This window comes from Equus asinus, chromosome 11 (assembly GCF_041296235.1).
Source record: "Equus asinus isolate D_3611 breed Donkey chromosome 11, EquAss-T2T_v2, whole genome shotgun sequence".
Lineage (NCBI taxonomy): Eukaryota > Metazoa > Chordata > Mammalia > Perissodactyla > Equidae > Equus > Equus asinus.
In genome coordinates, this window is record NC_091800.1 from 6651664 (window position 1) to 6671239 (window position 19576).

At 44.7% G+C, this 19576-nt stretch overlaps 1 protein-coding gene across 4 annotated transcripts in view; it reads left to right on the top strand.

Annotated features, from left to right (window-relative positions):
* The window catches only part of TNFRSF19 (TNF receptor superfamily member 19), a 96706-nt gene extending 85639 nt beyond the window's left edge, over positions 1–11067 (top strand). For all 4 annotated transcript variants that reach the window (XM_070520405.1, XM_070520404.1, XM_070520403.1 and 1 more), the window contains exons 8-10: positions 1736–1838; positions 2430–2823; positions 7488–11067. In XM_070520405.1, the coding sequence (XP_070376506.1) occupies positions 1736–1838; positions 2430–2823; positions 7488–7496 (506 nt within the window). In that variant the 3' untranslated portion in view covers positions 7497–11067. The remainder of the gene's footprint in view (positions 1–1735; positions 1839–2429; positions 2824–7487) is intronic.
* The last annotated feature ends 8509 nt before the right edge of the window (positions 11068–19576 follow it).

Genomic DNA, 19576 nt, shown 5'->3' on the forward strand with positions numbered 1-19576 from the left:
TATGTAAATACCCTATTACTCTCCAAACTTCCACCCAGAAGTTTAGCATCCCCTGATGGACTGATTGATCCTCAATCAGTCATGATGATGATAGCTAACAAATTCTGGCTTTCTAATTCCATCATTCTCTCTACATTTATTAGTTGGTTTTCTATGGTAAAAAGGAACTTCCCCTTCTTCCCTATTTATTTGTTTACTTTAATTAGTGTGGACTCATGGACCTCATTCAGTGGGTTACGACCCTTTGCTATCATTATTTATTTTGATGCTCCAATTTTCCTGGGTTTGGCCAGTGCAAGGCCCTTCAAGCTGGCTCATGTATCGTTTTGACTTGTCCTCATTATTCTTTTAGCACTATCTTACTTTCTGACACAAAAAGAAATTCTAGGCTCATCTTCTGCTTTCCCTCCTTGAGCCCTAGAACCAGCCATTTCTACAAGGAATGGCAATGCCTTTTGCTTTTAAATAATTTTGAGAAATTCCACAGGGAGCATCACATGTTTGTTGAGTGAATTGCCAGTGGATCCAGGCACGTCCCCATGATCACAGTGGTATATATTCAGATGGCACAAGATGGCGGCCTGCTTTGAGAGATTTGGGGGAAGCTGTGCTGGTGTCCGTCCTAATGAAGCCTGGTTTCCAATTGCATCTCAATACTTAACATTGATTTTTAAAAAGGGAAATATTTGTTTCGTAGTTTTTTTTCCTGCTTATAAAGGTAAAGGGATAATCCTCATGAAAATTCTGGATACACACACAAACATATTTTTATATATGTAAATATATCATTTCTTCAAGTCTTTTTCTCCCTATATATGTGTGTCCTTGTATTTGTCTGTCTACTTTAGTATGTTTATGGTTTTTATAAATCAAAGCTACATGTGCATGTATATAGAGAGAGAAGTCTGGAATGCTGTTCACCAAATGTTGACAGTGTTTGTTTCCAGTTTATAGGATTGAGGAAGATCTATTTTTAAATTTCTTATCTAATATCTCTTTCTTTTTTAAGGTTTTTTCTTCAGTAAACTTGTATTATCTTTGTAGTCAAACATATGTACAGCTTCAGTGAACATAATGGTGTGTAAAGCTGTGTGCACATAGCTAGTTAGTCCCTAAGTTACACTCCCAGCAGGCAAAAGAAACGAGGATGTGCGTGTGTGTATCGAGTTAAAGGGTTTGAAGATTTTTCTGTTCTTGTTCTGTATTGCTAGACCACTCGCCGGAAGCCGTGCTCTTTCTGCTTCTTTACCAGTACATGAGTCTCATTCCACGTGTCCTCTCACAGAGCGCATGATTACGTTCCAACATTATTTTTTGTGTGTAGCAGAATACACACAACATGAAATTTACCATTTTAACCATTTTTAAGTGTACAGGTCAGTGGCATTAAGTACATTCATTCTTGTGCAGCCATCGCCACTGTCCATCTCCAGAACTTTTTCATCGTCCCAATCAATCTGAAACTGTGTGTCCATTCTCTCCCTCCCCCGGCCCCTGGCAGCCGCCATCCAACCTTCTTTCCGTCTGATTTTAACTCTTCTAGGTGCTTCATGTAAGTGGTTCATCATTTTTTTTAAGATAACAAGAAAGGGAAAAAATTAAACCTCATACTCCTTTTCCTAAAACAAGTCCCCAGAGGAGAATAGCTAAGTTTTCAAGGGCAGTTTTGAAGTGGTATTGAAGAGGAGGTTCCCAGGGAAGAGCCGTGTGCTTCACCCGTCTGTGGCTTTCCTAGGGCCTGCCCACTTGATGCCATGCCTGTGCCGTGACGAGGCCTGCAGCGTCCACCGGGCCGCTCCTGGCTGTAGAGTGCATTCCAAGGCCGCTCTTCAGGACAGGTAACTGGGTATTTTTAATCAATATAATTTCCCGTTCCCTTGTGCATATATGCATTCTCCTCCATTTTCATGTGAAACTATGAGAACATCACTTTTTGATATTATTAATAACACTCAGGACATTGGAGGAAAGCAAATCTTTGGCAAGAATTAGGTGAATCTCTCAGGGTTACTGATATCCCATGCAACATTCTTTATTCTTTACACTTTATTAGTTTTATTTTTGTCTCATATTCGTGATTTATGACACTTCTGTCATCTGTAAGTAATTTTTAACATGTCACGTACTCCCAGAATTGTAGAGCATCAGTCAAAGAAACTCAGTGAAGACCCAGGAAACTACATATTTTAGAAATTGGATTAAGTGTAACTATATTGATTAGAAGTAGGTGTAGAAATTCAGTTTCAAAGTAAACGGAGTAATTTAACTTGTAGTGTTGAAGCAAGTTTATAACAAAGGAAGCGCTACAAGTCTGCTTTAACAAATTGCTGTTTCATCTAGAAAACTTAAAAGTATAGGTGGAACGTTGCTTTGTAGATGTGTTTTTCCTCCCCGTGGGACACTTAACGACCTTTTGAACGTGTGTTCAGAAACGCAGGTCCATTGACAGAAACGACGCCCACTTTCTTCGGATCTGTCTGTGGCGAGTTTTCGGACGCCTGGCCTCTGATGCAAAATCCCCTTTGTAGTGACGACATCTCTTTTTGTGACGCTTTTCCTGAACTCACTGGAGAAGATTTTCATTCTCTCAGTCCAGAAAATGAAAGTTCGTCATCTTTGGATTCCGACAGTAATCAGGATTTGGTTGGTGGAGCTGTTCCAATTCAAGCCCATTATGAAAACTTTACAGAAGCTACTGATTTGTCTAGACGTAGCAGCTCACTGACAGAATCAGTGCTGACTCAGGATACACTAACTTCTAGAAGCCAGCTAGATCAAGAGAGTGGCGATATCGTGAACCTAACCACTCGGACCTGCCCCCAGGTAAGGCAAGGACTGGTGTCAGAGTGGACGTAGCGTGGACTTATGGAAGACCAGAGGGAGTGGAACTCCCACCAAAAATGTGGGGCAAGCTGATGAGAAAGCTTTTTCATCTTTTATAACTTCTTGTATGTTATAGGAGAATGTATTTTAAATTAAATTTCAAGAGCCTTTTTTTTTTCAACTAACAGCTCATCTATCAGGGCCTAAAGGGCAGTTGCATCCTTCTAGTCTTCTTTGTAAATCCAGCTACGGACTTAGCGCATCTCCTGGCTCTGTTCCTAACTGGGAGGGGTGAGGTAGTTGCGGGAGCCTCTTGTAAACAGTTCCTCACTGTCGTTTTTCCCTGTGATATTCTTATGCCCAGTACTTCAGTGCACTTCATTCCCTGTCAAGTTAGTGAGAATTTTGGTGACCTGAAGCCACTCCTCTTCGCTCCTTCACTCTTGTTTACTAGATTGTTCTGCTTTAACTGATTGATCAGTTTGGTTGGAAATTGATTGTCAGTTGTGATATGAGACCAAATGCAGCATAAGAACCTTCCAGATAGAGGGGTTTAAAACCAGTTTTTGGGGAGGTGGTGACTGCAGGGAGGGGGCCGTGGGATGGGCTGCCAGGCTGCAGGTGGAGAAGCACCCGGGATACCTGGGCAGCGACCCTGTCCTCTCCTCCAGGCGAGGATGTGGTCTTTGCTGAGTTTGCCTTAGTGTTTATAAATATTTCCTTAATGTAGGCACATCTATTGTTAGTATACGTCCTTGTGGAAGAATGATGCCGGCCTTGAGTATAAAAGGGCAGAGTCACAGCAGGGGCGAGGCTCCCAGCCCCACAAGCCCCTGCCCTGCACAGACAGCGTTGCTCTCACAGCTTTTCCCTCCCTGCCCCAAATCAGGGGCCCTGGGGCCTGAGGGAAGCTCTCCGAGACCTGCTGCATGTGCTCCTGTGGGCCTGCGTTTCCATGGGCTGTTGTGTCCTTGTCTGATTATATCAGAAACAGCCTGAAGTCAGAGTGTGGCTGGAGCTGTGTTCCTTTTAAGAACAGTACATAAGTTATATATTGATCTATATCTGCGGGGTTTTCTTTTTGAGGAAGATTAGCCCTGAGCTAACATCTGCTGCCAATCCTCCTCTTTTTGCTGAGGAAGACTGGCCCTGAGCTAACATTCGCGCCCATCTTCCTATACTTTATATGTGGGATGCCTACCACAGCATGGCTTGCCAAGCAGTGCCATGTCCACACCCAGGATCCAAACTGTTGAACCCTGGGCCGCCAAAGGGGAACATGTGAACTTAACCGCTGTGCCACCGGGCCGGCCCCTGCAGCACTTTTTTTTTAACTGCAAAAAAATTCTATAGCGAATTTATGGGGAGTTCTATACAGAAAATGATTGTTGGCTTTGGAGAAAAAAAATGTTGGTTTTCTCAAAATAAAGGAAATTAAGAAGAAATAAGTGAAGGGAGGGAAAACAAACAAATTAGACACAGAAGCCATCCTCTGTAGCTGAGAAAGATCGCTTACTGACCTTGTTCTTTTGAGCCAGCCCATGATTGTTATAACTTTCATGATAATAATAAAACTTAAGAGTTAGCGTAGGCGAGTGGAGGACTCAGGAATGGACCGTGGGCCCACAGAGCTTCGGGGCTGAGAACGAAGCAGGAAGGAGGCCCTGACACAGGTGAGAGGACCGCTCTCAACTCCTTCAGCAGCTGATCCCATCGTCCCCACCGGGTCCTTGCCACGCACTTCTAAAATCAAAGGCTTAGGACTCTGAAAATTCGCTCTGAGTCCCATTTCCATTCCAAGATGCTGAAGTCAGTCAGTTTGGATGATAAACTCGCTGCGTTACCATCACCACATCTCCCTACCTCTCTTGTAGGGGACGTCCGAGTTACAGAATGACTGTGCTGCCAGCTTACTGACTGCGTGGTCAGTAAACAGAATTACCACTCATCTTAATTCTCCAGCTTGTCTGCATTTCTCTGATGTAAATTCTAAGACTAGGGGATGAAACATCTTGATACCAAATCACATCAGAACCAACCCGTTCTCTACCTTTTTCTGCTTATGTTGTTGGTGAGGTGGATGTGGGGTTGATAAGCACCATTATCACAGCTATATGAACGTAAGACTTTAGAACCAGTTTAGTATATAAAATTGGTGTATAATGATATCAATTCCTTTTCAAAGACAGTTGTCAAGGTAGTTATGAGCTGCATAAAGATACTTTCAACTCAAATTATTATGAAAAGAAAGTTCTAACTACATATAAAATGAATGAGAAAATGTTACATTCAAGTTGCACAATGTAATTTATTAATGAAAGGTTCTTGTTAGCTTTCCAAGATGTGTTATCTCATAATTATTAGAGAATTTTTGTAAATCTAAATAAAACATTCTGAATTCAGGAAAGGAATTGTTAAAATGTAAATCATTTCAGTTTTCTCCCTGTAATTAAAAATAGCAAATAATATTTTGAGCCCATTTTAGAAGATAATATTTTCCAGATTCTGAAAAGCACTTTCTCTTCGGTTGCATTCACTAAATGTGTGAAATTGAGTGAATGCACTTTAATCTTCAAAAGAAAATAAGAGGTGGCCACAGCTGCACGTCCTTGGGAGATGACCCTTTCCGTGATTTCAAGGGTCAACCACGTATTTAACTCGAATGGTGGTGTTTTTCTTCAATCCATCAGATTCCAAAAAGTATTTCACACTTCCTCCAACAGGCTAATTCTCCAAGGTAGAAAACATACTGACTTCTCATAAAGAATTTGATTTCAGCAGCTTGCTATTATAAACCAAAGTCAAGGACTTCTGTTCCTCAATTTCGTGTGTAGTGAGTTTGGCTCCCTGGCCTGGGCTCATTCAGAGTTCTGGAAAGCACTGTATTTCAATTTGGGAAATATATAAAGGCAGCAATAGCTGTAATAGCCCTCCTTTTATTTTATTTATTTATTTTTTTGCTGAGGAAGATTGGCCCTGAGCTAACATCTGTTGCCAATCTTCTTTCTTTGTTTGAGGAAGATGATTGTGCTGAGCTAACAGCTGCGTCAGTCTTCCTCTATTTTGTATGTGTGACGCTGCCACAGCATGGCTCAATGAGGGGTATGCAGGTCTGCACCCGGGAAATGAATCTGCGAACCCTGGGCCTGGAGCACACGAACTTAACCACTATGCCGCTGGGCTGGCCCCAAGCCCTCCTTTTTTTTAAGTGATTTATCTCTATTTTATTTTCAATGAAACTTTAATTTCCTATCCAGGCATTCACTTGTAGTTTCAGTTTTTTAACTTCTGTTCCCCCCTTTTTTTCCAGCTGTATTGAGATATAATATTGTGAGGTCAAAAGTGTACAATGTTATGATTTGACACATATGTATATTGTGAAATGCTTAATGCCATTTTTGTCCTACTTGGAGTGAGCCTCAGATTTCTAATGCGTGATGCATTTGTTTCCCAAAACTGTATTTTTCCACAGTAGTTTTCGTGTGGGTGGTTTAAGACCACCCAGAATCTGATAATGAGAGTTATGTTCCAGAGTAAGACAAATAGGTGTGAGAGGCTCCTGTGGTCTGTATGACTCAATTTTAATCAAATTTTCCCTATACATACCTCCCCAGAGGGAGCGGAACTAAGATATTTGGGACATCATTTGCTAAGATATTTGGGAGAATGAAGCCAGCCTGTTTACCTACAGGAAAGCTTTTTTGGGTTAGTTTTTAAACCAACATTTTAAGTGTCAGCATGAAATAATGGAAGGGATGGTAGAAAAGATATGAGATGACCTGGGTTCTAGTTTCTCAATCTATTTTTAAAAATCTCTGTTTTTTCCTTATTGGCAAAAATGAGTCTAATTTGCCTCCCACAGAAGGGTCGATGTGGTTATTACTATATCAATTGATCAACATATTTGATAAAATTCTCTCATTATCAAGAGTACTTCAGAAGCTTCTATTTCTGGATAATCTCCTTAGACCTAGGGAAAAAATTTTTCCGTAAACTTTTCTGATATGTCACCCATGCCCAATTTGTAGTAAACAAGTTGGTGAAGGTTCCCGCATCAGTGCGGGTTCTGCTCACGCACAGTGCTGCCCCTCAGTGAAAAGGACAAATCTGCTGGCTCCACTTTGCTGAGGATGTTTTCCTATGAAGAGTATGAGTTTCCAGGAGATCATTATAAGAGAAATCTCATTCCCAAACTATTTCTAAACTTTCTGCAGTAGTTTAACATAAGTTTTAAATTCAAAGACTGAGGATGGCAGGCGCTATTCATTAGTCATCTCGTTCTTGGAAAGAAGGGACTAAAGGAGGCGAAGAGCTTCACCTACGAATGCTTTCAAGGAGTGCAGCACAGAAACAAGCTTCAGATGTTTGGAGGAGGTTGAAAATCAGCAAAAGAAGTTTGTTATACATTTTGTTTACTGTGAGTTGCATTATCATCTTGTAAGTTCTATTTGCAAATATTGAGTGTCTAGGAGTTATGAAATCTTTATTGTCAGAGTGCTTGGGTACCTGGATATGTGAACACCATTAATGAGCTTCTTGTCCATAAGCTTTGAAGTTCATGTGTACAGCTAAAAGGCAGGTACCATAATTTTTTACAATGACAGTTGAGCAGCTTTCATTTGTAAGACGTTGTGTTTAAAGCCTTCCTTCTGTTGCTGTTCTAGGAAGCGTAAAGGGCTTGCTTCTTGCTGCAATAGAAGTGTGCATATGGAACCCAAAGGGCGCCTACTCCTCTGCTTAGGCTGATGGACTGAGCACAGTCTGGACCTTGCTTGGCTTCTGGGGCAAAAAAAATAAATCTGAACGAAACTGATGACATTTTAAGCTTTCAACCAGTTGCTTCTGAGCCAGACCAGCTGTAAGCTGAAACCTCAAGAAACAACAAGAAAAGACTCCAGGCACTCGTGATACTTTGCATCTCTCCTAAACAAGAAGCTTCCATGCTGCAAGCGTGACTTCAAAGAGTGATGGGTCAAGTCTGCAGCCTCCGAGATTATGGGCATATAACGAGAAACAAATGCATTCTTACTTAGTTTTATGGTGGATGTGGTTTTACAAGACTGAAGACCCAGAGTATAAATTTTCATTTACATTTTCTTTCCAGAAATAATTTCATATAGCTGATTATCCTACTAAAAGTCAACGTCAGATTAGTTACCTTAGTTTTTAGGTAAAATGGTTCAAGAACGAATGTTTCTATTTGATGGTCACTTTTTCATCATCTTAACTAATTAGCTTAGGAGGTTAGAATTGACTTCATCCTGCCTGCCTAAATCTTGGGTTTATTCAATGAAGTTACCTGACTTAACTAGGAATCAGAGGAGAACAAGTCTTTTCCAGAATCGACACTTCTAACCTCAGCCGCTGTCTCATGGACCCCTCTGGGAGCTGGTAGAGAGAGGCCTGAGTTGGGGGGGTGGCTGGGAAAGGAGCGCCCATCACCCTGTGTAAAAACCCACTTAATGCACATCTCCTAGATTAGCATATTTATGGGAGAATAGGTTGATAGGGAAGCAGTTGTTACTTCTGTCCCTGTAACTGAGCTTAGAAGATCCAGAATTTCTTTTATAGAAAAGTAGTATTTGTAAAAATAATGATCTTTTATTTGCCTTGTATCTTCTATTAAAGGCTTTAGAAATTACAACATATCAGGTTCCCCTCCTACTGAAATATAACACCAGGGGAGGAGTCTCATGAAGACTACACTGCATACTAGAACCAGAAGGACAAGCACAATCTGTAGGCGGCGTTTGGGTGAAGGGTCTGTGACAGCCGTAGGGTAGTTTGACCAGGATGCAGCAGTGTTCCCTCTGCTCTTGTAAGCTTAGTTAGCGTGATAATCTCCTCTGTCTGCCGGATGATGCTGGAGAGAAGAGAGCCGTGCTTCTCTGAAGGCGCTCCATCCCGTCCCACCCTGTGTTTACTCACTAGATTTATCTCTAGAGCTGATAGAAGTGAACCAAGCAACAGCTCGTTTGTTCTTACTCTTTGTGTCCTGGAGAGGAATTAAGTGAGCAGGATTTATTTTTTTCCTATTTGAACCTACATGATCAGATCTGGCCTTTGTCTTTTAACTGATTACTGTTCTGTCACTTTTGCACTTAAAAAAGAAATAGACATTGGAACATCATTGTGTTAGAGTACACTAAGATATTTTGTTTTGGAATTGCCCTGCCCACGTCAGTGTCTTTTACCTAACATTTAACAAAACTGAAATAGGAAATTAGAGTGTCTCATGGTAACGCACAGTCTTTCCTGTCTACCTGGTGCCCAGTCATAACTGATTGACTTTGTCTTTTCCTTTTTTAGCATAAACTTTTGGTTCTTAAACTTTGGGTACTCACCAACTCTTATGAGACTTGTCTTTAGGAACTCATGTAAAATATTTAGGATTTGATCACAAGATGTCTATGAAAACGCAAGTTTCCTTGAGTGGCTTCATTGTACTTCACATGTGTGCCACTGTTTGCAGTCTGATCATGTTTGTTATGACAGAGGATGATCAAAGCAGCCCAGGGTGTGTTCCTTTTTGTAACCTGCATATATTTTCCATATGTAGAGCCCTCATTAACTTCAAAGGTGAGTACTTGCTGGAGAGAACTAGATCAATGCAAATGAGACTTTGGCCAAAAATCCTGAAACATCACTTTTGATCAGTAGGGAAATACTTAGGGTTGAAAGTCGATTTCAATTGATACTGTGTTTGAAAAATCCTAGGTTATATTTATCAAGATGAAGACATTTTCCCACCACTTTACTATGGAAACATACAGTGATGTTTTTTTGTAAAGTTTTTACACATTTTGTAAACACTTGAGAAAGAAATCCCATTTGCATTTCACTTTGTGGAATATCCGACAGCACTCGGATAAACTCAGCTACTCGAGGCCCGAGAGCGCACGGCCGTGACAGCGCTACGAGGCCCGTCGAAGAGGATGACACGGGGATCTGAGAGCAGCACGGAAAGGCGTGGCATTTCTAAGTTTGTGTATATGGAATGTATTTTTCAAATATAGATTTTTCTACTTTAGATAGAATGTTAATGTTGCTCTTACCTAGGTTAAGCACTATTGTCTGTGCTCGGAAAAAAGAAGAGGAAAGGGAAAAAACCCATCATTGCTTTAAGGTAGCCTGAATCGGTTCAGATTTCAGCATTACTACTTTGCATACTGGAATTTATAAATTTGTAAATTTTCGTTTTCTTATACAAATAGTTTTGTAATACCTTTTTTTATTTGTGAATAAAACTGATACCTGGTATTCTTATTTACCTATCTGGTAAGAGAATGATTGCTGCTGTGAATGTGGGCACGTCTTCCCGTCTTGCTCCCCGTGTGCGGGGCACACTGAGTTCTGATCCTCCTGGCGTAACCTTCTCTGGCCCCTCAACCTTGTGCGGGGATTTGAATCCTTCCCAGTGACCTGGTTGTATCTCTCAGGCATGTCAAGCTACTGAAAAATGCTCAGTTATTTGAGAAGCTTTGGTATCAAGATTTTACTATGATCTCTTTTTTTTCCCTTCGTTTTGTGGCTCAAAGAGGGAAAGACCTAAAGAAGCAGAGGTTTTACAGTCGTTCTTTTTGGATGTCAGCAAGGCGTTCTCCGCAGAGGAGTGGACTGAAGAGCGGAAGACGCTTCCACAGAGCGGCACAGGTCACTGCAAGAGTCTCTTTTTTCCTTCCCGGCTTCTTCCTTTCCTTCTTTCTCAATCCCTTTCTTCCTTTCCTCTTTTCCCCTCAGGAAAGCTTTTATAGCTATTATTAGATTTTGAGAGAGGACTTTAAACTTCCTGGAAAAATAAAATGAGTTAACGTGATACCATCTCCCGCTGGTTAGTCTGTGGTGTTGAATGACACTAAGGATTCCACGAGGGAGGGACATTCTTTAGCTTCTTTCCCCCTTCCCATCCCCCACCCCACTTCAGCCCCTTGGCTTGTTAGACTTTTCCAGTGTCCATGCAGACTGACTGGGCTCATGGTACCATCAACTCTGAGAAAAGTACCTCTAAGCTCGTGAGGTTCTAACAGGAGGTCTGCAGTATTCTGTAGTCACATGGAACAGGAGCCAGTCAGTCCCCTGTTTGGAAATGCTGACGTATTTTCATTATTACCACTATCATTAAGGTCTCTGCAGTTGGCTACTGTCATTCTGAATTTATCTATTTGTCCAATTTTAACTTGAAAAAGTATTCTCTGATGTTTTTTAAATGTATTTGGCACCCAATAAAGTATGTAAATACAGCTCAAATTTATGGTTCAGTCATCTTGAAACTAAACAGCAGTCTGAGGAGTTCCAGCATCTTCCATAATAGCTGAGAAGTTTCGATAAGACCTGGTGTGTGATTCTAGAGATGTAACTATACTGAATCAAGTCAACAGGTCACAGTAATATTGGTTATGTCACATTTCAGCCAGAGGAAGGCCACAGGGTTTCTGCTGCAGAGATTAAGCAGCCAAGGTCAGGTCCTTTCATAGACCACAAGTGGCATTTGCGTTAGTGCGATTTATGGCTTCTTTCAGATCAGCCTCTCCAAAAGACTCAGATTTTAAAAACTTAACCAGCAAAACCACTTTCTCTGGAACCATGGGTGGTCTTCTGAAGCAGGTTTCAATTATTAGTCTATAAAGACAGGATTCTTTCTTTTTATCTTAATTTCTAATGGCATTAGCTATTCCTGCTGAAGACAGACATAGTTGTGTTCTCTCAGCTTTGTTTGGGGTTGAATTTAGCCAGCAGAACTCCGCACAGGCATTTTCCTTGCCTGAGTCGACTGTTTACAGTAAACAGAAGGTCTTCAGAACAGCCCGCTGGCGATCCTTTAATCGCAGGCCAGGGGGGCAGGCGGCCCGCTCGAGGCGCGCATCACCACCGCCATGTATCACGTACGAGTTGTTCCCCTTGAGGCTCTGAACACAGCCTAATTCCTCTCAGAAGACTCTCCACGAAGAGGCCATTTGCTATGTCAGTGCTCCATCCATCGTGGCCCGACATTGATATAGTTGGGTAGAGCATGCACTTGGTTGCAAATGCAATGCCAGGGTTGAAGCAGACACCGGGAAATAGGAGGGAGACAACCCTGTCAAGTATTTACAAAGTCTTGATTGTAAAGATCTGAGCGGTCATTCTTCCTGACCACGGGGAGCAGTGACGTTCTGGGGACAGTCCGGGAGAGCACAGAGCTGGGGGATGCGCACGGTGGGCCGTGCAGATGGCATGGAGTTCGCCTTGCAGGGGCGCGCAGGAGGAGTCGCAGGGCAGGGGAAAGGCCCAGCTTGTCCTGGGAGTGCTGAGAAGCACGGGGTGGTGGCAGCCTGAGGAACAGAGGTGCCGTGGTTCAGGCCCTAGGCCCAGCTTGACAAAGGTCTGGTGCGCTCTGCCCAGGCTTTGAACTTGACCCTGTAGGAATTTGTCTGCCTTTAAACACATGGGTGACATGACATAAAAACCCTAAAATCTGTAGTCTTTCAGAAGCTCAGAACTTACAAAACTAGGCGAGTTAGACCTCTCCAGAGGTGGAGTAACCCCAGTTAGTGAGAGGTCAAGGCCACCTGTGCGGGGGAGAGGCGGACCGTCAGTCCTGGTTTCGAAATAGACTGAGACTGTTCTGTAGTCGAGGTCATCTTGGTCCTGTTCTGATTCCACGGGGGATAGTGCTGAACGCAAGATAGATGTTCAGGACTTGGCTGAGCCACCTGCCAACTTCAGATCAACATTCCGCCCGAGTCCTTGAGAAGCCTGGAGTCAGGGTGACAGCCTGCTCAGCGCCAGCCCCCAGCCCCTCTGCCACCACGTCTGAGTTAGCCTTGAGGGGGAGGCGAGCTTGCCCCTCATTCCTGGGTCTTAGCCAGTCACCTGCACCTGAGAGCTGAAGTCCCGCCTCCTCGTTTTTCTCCCCCCTTACCCTTGTCTTGGAAATGTTCTGCTTCTGCTGTTTGTCCCTGGGGGTGAGCAGCCTCCCCACGGGGCCTCGGGCACAGGCAGGCTGGCCTCGGGCCGGGGGCGGCAGCGCGCATGTGCCAGCCACCCTATTGCCCTTTGTGCTCAGAGAAGCCACCGTGTCTGTGGCCGCAGCCCTACTGCCCATCGGCTCCCTGGACTCTGCATGCCTGCTGGCCATCCTCGAGATCTTTCCAGATATTTTAACCACAGGCACATGCACCGAGAGGTAAATAAATGGGCCAGCTGGAGAGGGAGCCCAAGCATGAAGCTGAGGGAGAAGTCGCCCAGAGAAGCCCAGAATCCTGTCTGCACTGAGGGAGCTGCCCCTGTGCCCTCTGCGGCCTAGAGCTGACAGGCAGCGGCTGCTGCGGTGATGGAGCCAGAGGGCTGCCCCCTGCGGTGGTGTGCACACCGTAATGCCACCATCCTAACACTCAGCGCCGGACCCTGAGAGACAGTGGAGTTGATGGTGGTTTTTCACATGCAAGATTTAGGATTTCCTCCCCGGGTTAACGTGGGGAGGAAAGATGAGAGTTACTGCTTCCTCCCTCAATTACTGCTTTCTCCTTCGCTTCATGTCCTTCGCCACGTATTGTGGAATCTTGGTCTCCAGCTTTCCAGCAACACAGGTTCCAGCAAGCGTGGAGCTGCCTCCTCCGTGGTCTGACAGCCTCTGGTTAGGTTCACACAGCAGCGCAAAATGAAACGGGAGAGGCAGGCCGGCGGTGCCTCCAACCGGGTCCGACTGTAGGCCTAGGATTCCCCAGGGGAATCTCACATTTAACAAATCTGCTCGGGAATACCTGGGCTTGGCTCTCAGGCCTGAGGACAGAGGCTCCTTTGAAGACGTCCTTTCCTGAAAGGTGAGTTTGATGAGGAGGTTCCATGGAAGGCCAGATCCCAACGGAGGCCTCTTCGGAGAACGTCGTCTTCTCTCAGTTTATAAACCAGTCAACCGCCGTAACACTGGATTCTCAGTCACTCTCTGAGCGGATCCACTTAGACACTGTGTAGGGGAGTATCAGCCTGGCTGGGCCATGGCACCCAGATACTTGGTCAAACGTCATCTAGATGTTGCTGTGAAGGCATTTTTTGGATGAGATTAACATTTAAATGAGGAGACTGAGTAAAGCAGGTCACCCGCCATCATGCGGTGGGCCTCATCCAATCAGGCTTCTAACTCAGGAGACTTAGGAGAAAAGACAGGCTCCCAAAGGAGCGGGAAGTCCGCCTCCAGTCTGCCTTCAGATGCAAGCTGCAGCGTCAGCTCCCCCTGCGTCTCCAGCCTGCGCCCGCCCGCGGGTCTCACACTTGTCAGCCCTTAAAACCTCTTGAGCTAATTCCTTAAAATCTCTCTCTCCCCTCCCTCCTACCCCCGCCCACACACAAACACACATACGCACACTGCTGATTCTTTTTGTCTGGAAAACCTGGATTAATACAAGGACTAATAAATTAATCAGTTCCTCAAGCCAAATAGACACAAGTGACCAGAACTTGTGGAGCGGCAGTGAGGGAAACGTTCTCTGTTGGGCAGACCAGTAGAATCTCAGGGGGCTCAAGGGGGTCTTAAAAGCTCCAGTCACATAATCCAGAAGTCGTTGGTCTGTTGGTGTGAAACTGTTGGAACGTCTCATCTTTTCTTCAGGCCCAACTCCCTTTCGCTTTCCTCCCTTCTAATAATTCAGACTGAGTCTCAACTCTCCACTCTTCTCTACTGTGTAGGCTTTGCCTCTCACCAAAGATGAAATTCTCCATTACGAGAATGGCCTCGCTCTGGTTGGTTTTGATATGACGACTAGATATTAGTTCAGGGAGAATAAGAGAATGGTTCCCTTCTGGAAGAATGGCCAAAATGATGCTTTTTGAAGTAAGCCCTGGGATTAACACACACTATTTGTCATTTGTTATTAGACACACAAACTAGCCTGATTCCAGTTGGCTGAGCGCCACAGAATCCTTTAGTCTCTCCCTGTACCCATCCAAGAAGTGGGGATGACTTTACCGTGAAGAGAGAGGCACAGAAACAGCCTGAGGTCTTCCAATGACTCAGAGACAGGATCAGGGGAAGAGCCTCCGTCCTCCACAGTTCCCAAGCACCATTTTCATGAATCCGGTAGAAACTTGTTCCCCGAGACCCAAAGCAAAGTCCCTGCCAGCGTGACTTCTCCCTTCCCTAAAAGCCAACCCCACCTACATAATCTTATCAATCTCTTCAGGGGGAGCAGTCTGTTTTCATTCTAAACACAAGTTTTGTATCACTCTCTAACTTTGGGATTCGAGGTCCTACGAATGGCATGTCCAGGACATTCCTCTCATTGGCCTAAAGGCCCAGCATGCCATTTCGTCAGCAAACCAACTCAGCTGCTGATTTCCACGCTTCTTTGAACAAATGGTAAAGCTTGTTCGTGTTAGACCAGGAGCCTGAACTTTAGAAAAATCAAACAGTAAAAAGTACAGTCGAATCTGCCACATGAGAAAACAAGCTCATGACATGGAAGGTATTCCTCATTTCTAAACAAATTTGAGGAATCTAGCTGGATCTGCCCCTATATTCAAAATCTATAGTTCTATGGGTATAATTACAGAATTTTCACCAAAATTCAATCCAGCGAATAAAGAGTTACCACCACCAAGGATAGCCCAGCTTTAGAGACAGCTCCAAAAGATGCATTTCATAGTTTTAGGTAACAGCAACATTGTCAGAATAATGAATTGCCCAACCAAGGGACATCTTTGAAGTTAGTGGTATTTATCTGGATATTCAAGGCTTGTTTGTTTAAGAAAAATCTCAATACTTCACAGCCAGACCTTGTACCCTGGACATTTCTGTCAGAAGTGATGAATATACTCAAAACCAGATTTTTCTGGGGGATCTGCTGATGATTATATGTAACGTTGAAAACAACTCATGACTTCTTGAGCACTCACATGCATCATTTCACTCGCTCTTCTCATCTGTCCTATGACTGGGATTACTAGCTTCATCTTGCAGATGAGGAAATGAAGATTTGACGAGATTAAGTAACTAACCCTAAAGTCGGTAAACGGTAGAAAGTGTTTGAAAACATGGTAAAAAAAAAAAAAAAAAGGTTTCAGCCAGTGAGTGGTAAAGCTGGGATTTCAACCCTGGATTTCTGACTCCCTGACCCATGATCTTTCTGCCATGCAGTGCAGTTAAGAAGTGACTTTCCACACAAGTGAAATGAGAGGAGATTTTGGGTTTCATGACCATATTGTGCCGAGTGAAGACAAAGGATTGTTCCAACAGAGCAAAGGACTCCTTGCTTCACCTTACAGCTCTGGTCTAGAGCTGGAAGGGACTGCAGCAAGTGTCTGGTCTAGCAGTTTTAGCATGGTGATCCATGGAGTCCCAGAGTTCTGAGGAGGCTGCCCCAGGGAGCGAGAGAGAGGCCTGGGGAGGGGCAACATGGCGGCTCTTGGCCTTCCTCTGAACACAGGACCATTAACCTCTTCACTTTGTAAATGGAGATACGTGGACCTAGAGGATCCCAACTTCATCCCTATTCCGGCTCCAAATCCACAGCTCTTCCTCCTACTCCAGTCTGAATTTCATCCTAAATTCCTATCTTTTCGGTTAGTGGAGAAGCATCAAGTTCCACACTACCACGGCCCAGGGCCTTTCTGATATGATTGTGGTATGATTATGTACCTCCTTCTCCGACCCTGCATGCCTGGCCAATCCAGTGTAAGTCCCGACTCCTTAGCAGAACACTTAAGACTCTTTGTGATCTGGCCCCGTTCACCAGCTCAGCTTGGTCTCCCTCAGTCTCCTGCTCCATCTCAATCTCTCACCCCTCCCCACTCCACAGCCCGCAGCACCTTCATCAAGCTCTCACCTCCTGGTGTCCTCGGGGAGTCCAAGTCTCAAATCATAGACTAATCTCCATGTAAAGTTTTCCCTAAACTCTTTGCACAGTCTAGAACCTTCTCCTCCCTAAGGGGCCCACTGTTCCACCTGTACTCGAGCACTTGGTGTATTATTTCATGATGGTTTGTGTGCATGTCCTTCTCACTAGGCTGCGAGCACGGAGTTTGCCTCTCTATTTTTATATTTTTAGCCTAGAATAGTGCTTGGCACATAATGGGTATTTATTTACCCAACACTTATTACTGTATATAAATATTTGTCTAATTAATATGTATTAGTTATAAATGTTAATTATTCATATAAATATCTATTTATTGCAGATACATGTAAATAAATGTATTTATTTACATCTACTGAATGAATGAATGACTCTCAGATCCCTCAAAGCCCCACGGTTCTTAGAATAAGTTACAAACCCTTTATCCTGGCCTTCAAGGTCCCTCCTGATCCAGTCCCTGTCCCTCTGTCAATCATCTTGTGCTGCTTCTCCACTGACCCCCCTCTCCTCTACCCCCGGGCATTTGCACTTGCTCTTCACTTGGACTGTGAAGGCTGACTCAGTCTCATCCAGGGACTTCAGGTCAGGGGCACCTGCAAGAATCTTTCCCTGTCTGCCCCTTAAATTTAGTATGCGCCCCTGTTACAGCCCCACCAGCTAATTTACTTTCTTCACAGTGCTCAGCATTTATTAACATATAATGTTTACTTACTTGTCTATTCATCATCTGCTTCTTGATATAATGATTAAGTGCAAAATAGGGAAGAACGTTGTCTTACTCATCATTAAACTCCAAGGCTGGAATGTTACATGGCACATGGCGAGGCCTAACAAGCATTTGTTGGCCTGTGTCTACACGAGCTGGGGCAGCAGGCGGTGTATTGAGTTATTGGCCCCCTTGGCCCCATCAAGTCCTGACGTATTCATTTCCAACCTTCATTCACATTTTCTGAAGTCAGTTCAGCATCAGACTAGACAACGTGTCGTCTCACTTATGTTTGAGGATGACAGAATGACCTATCGGACTTGTGGGGATTTTCCCTGGAAGAGCTGTGCAACCCTGTCAGTGTTACTTAGCCTCTCTGAGCACCAGGTTCCTCCACTACCAAAGAGAGACAATAACTGTCCCTACCTCCCAGTAGAGTTGTGAGAATGAAATAAGAACTTAACGCACAAAAGCCCATATGCCATACGGAAAAGTTCAACAACCTCCCATTCTTATTGCACATATTCTTCCAGGATCCCAGTGACGGTAGCCCAAATGTCCAAGAAGGGAGGCAACGGCTTGATGAAAATGGGCACTAAGACACAAACAAAGAGACCAGATTCTAATCCGAGTTCTGCCACCAGCCAGCCGAGTGACCTTGGGCACCTCACTTCTGTGGATCTCACTTTTCTTTATTCTACAAAATAAAGAAATCAGATTCCATAAGCTCTTTCAGGCCCTGGGTCCTGCCCCCTGAAATCCTGGGGGTGGGGACTCTGATGCGCCACACACGGGGTGACACACGCCATCCCTGCTCGCGCCCGCCCTGCTCACCCTCCACACCCGTCATGTCCCCATCTGCAGCAATTTCCAGTTCAAACCCCAGGATCACATCCTCCTTTTATAGTTACTCCAGGAACACAGCGGGAACTGGCTGTGACGCCCCCGCCAACTCTTTCTGGATGCTGCCGGAGCAGAAACACTCCAGGTTCCTATAAAACGTTCACAGACTACAGAATGCCAGCGCTGCCGTGGCTCCTGGGGAGTCATCTCATCTTTTTTTCCCTCTCTCAAAAATGTCTGTCCATCAACAGATGAGTGGATAAACAGCATGTGGTACATACATTCGATGGTATATAGTTCAGCCTTAAAAAGGAAGGAAATTCTCACACATACTACAACATGGCTGAATCTTAAAGACATTATGCTAAGTGAAACAAACCAGTCACAAAAGGACAAATACTGTATGATTCCACTCACATAAAATACACTGAGAGCAGGCAGATTCAGAGGGACAGACAGGAGAATAGAGGTTTCCAGGGGCTGGAGAGAGGGGCATGCGGAGTTAGTGTTTAATGGGCGCAGAGTTGCTGTTGGGGAAGATGAAAAAGTTGTGGGTATAGACGGCAGTGACGGTAACACAACATTGCAAATATATTTAACGCCACTGAACTGCAAACTTACAAATGACTAAAATGGTAAATTTTATTTTATGTATATTTTACCACACCCAATTTTTTTTAATGCAGTCTATTATCTAAATCAGGACTCCCTGGGGCCCAGCCCAAACCATCTGACTCTCCGGGCCGCCCTGGAAGCTGCATGTCAAACAAGCTGCCCAGGTGATTCTAATAAATCTGAAGCTTGGGGACTGCTCACCCAAGCCTCTCGTTTTAAAGATGGGAAGACAGAGTCCAAAGGCCTGCCCACTCCACCTAAAGCCGTGCAGCTGTGGGGAGTGGGAGTGATACCAGACTCCCAGCGTGTGGTCTCCGAAGGGCACTTTTTGAAACACCTCCCCAAGATGCATGGATTTGTGGACAGGGCTCCACCAAGGAGCAAGACGAACGGCAGGAAAGGCCTGCAGACGAGAGGTGGTGGTGCCTCGCTCCGTGTGGCCGCTTAGCAGGATCACTGTGCAGGTGCTCCCTTGCCATTGGCCGGCGGGAGCCACCATGCAGCTCCGGACACGTGAAGGACAGTCTCTTCCAGCTTCTGGTGCTTGGTCTCCACCCAGGGTGGCCACAGGACATTGGAAAGTGAGCCGGGGCGCCAGGGCTGCGGCCGAGCTCCGCCATCTCCCGCAGGGGCTGACCTGGCCACCAGGGCGCGAGAAAGAGCAGAGGGGCCACCCTGCTCTCAGCAGCTCCCTGTGCATCCATCCCATGTCCCCTTCCTCCCAGGGTCAATTTACTGAGCGCTGTGGGGACCAGATTCA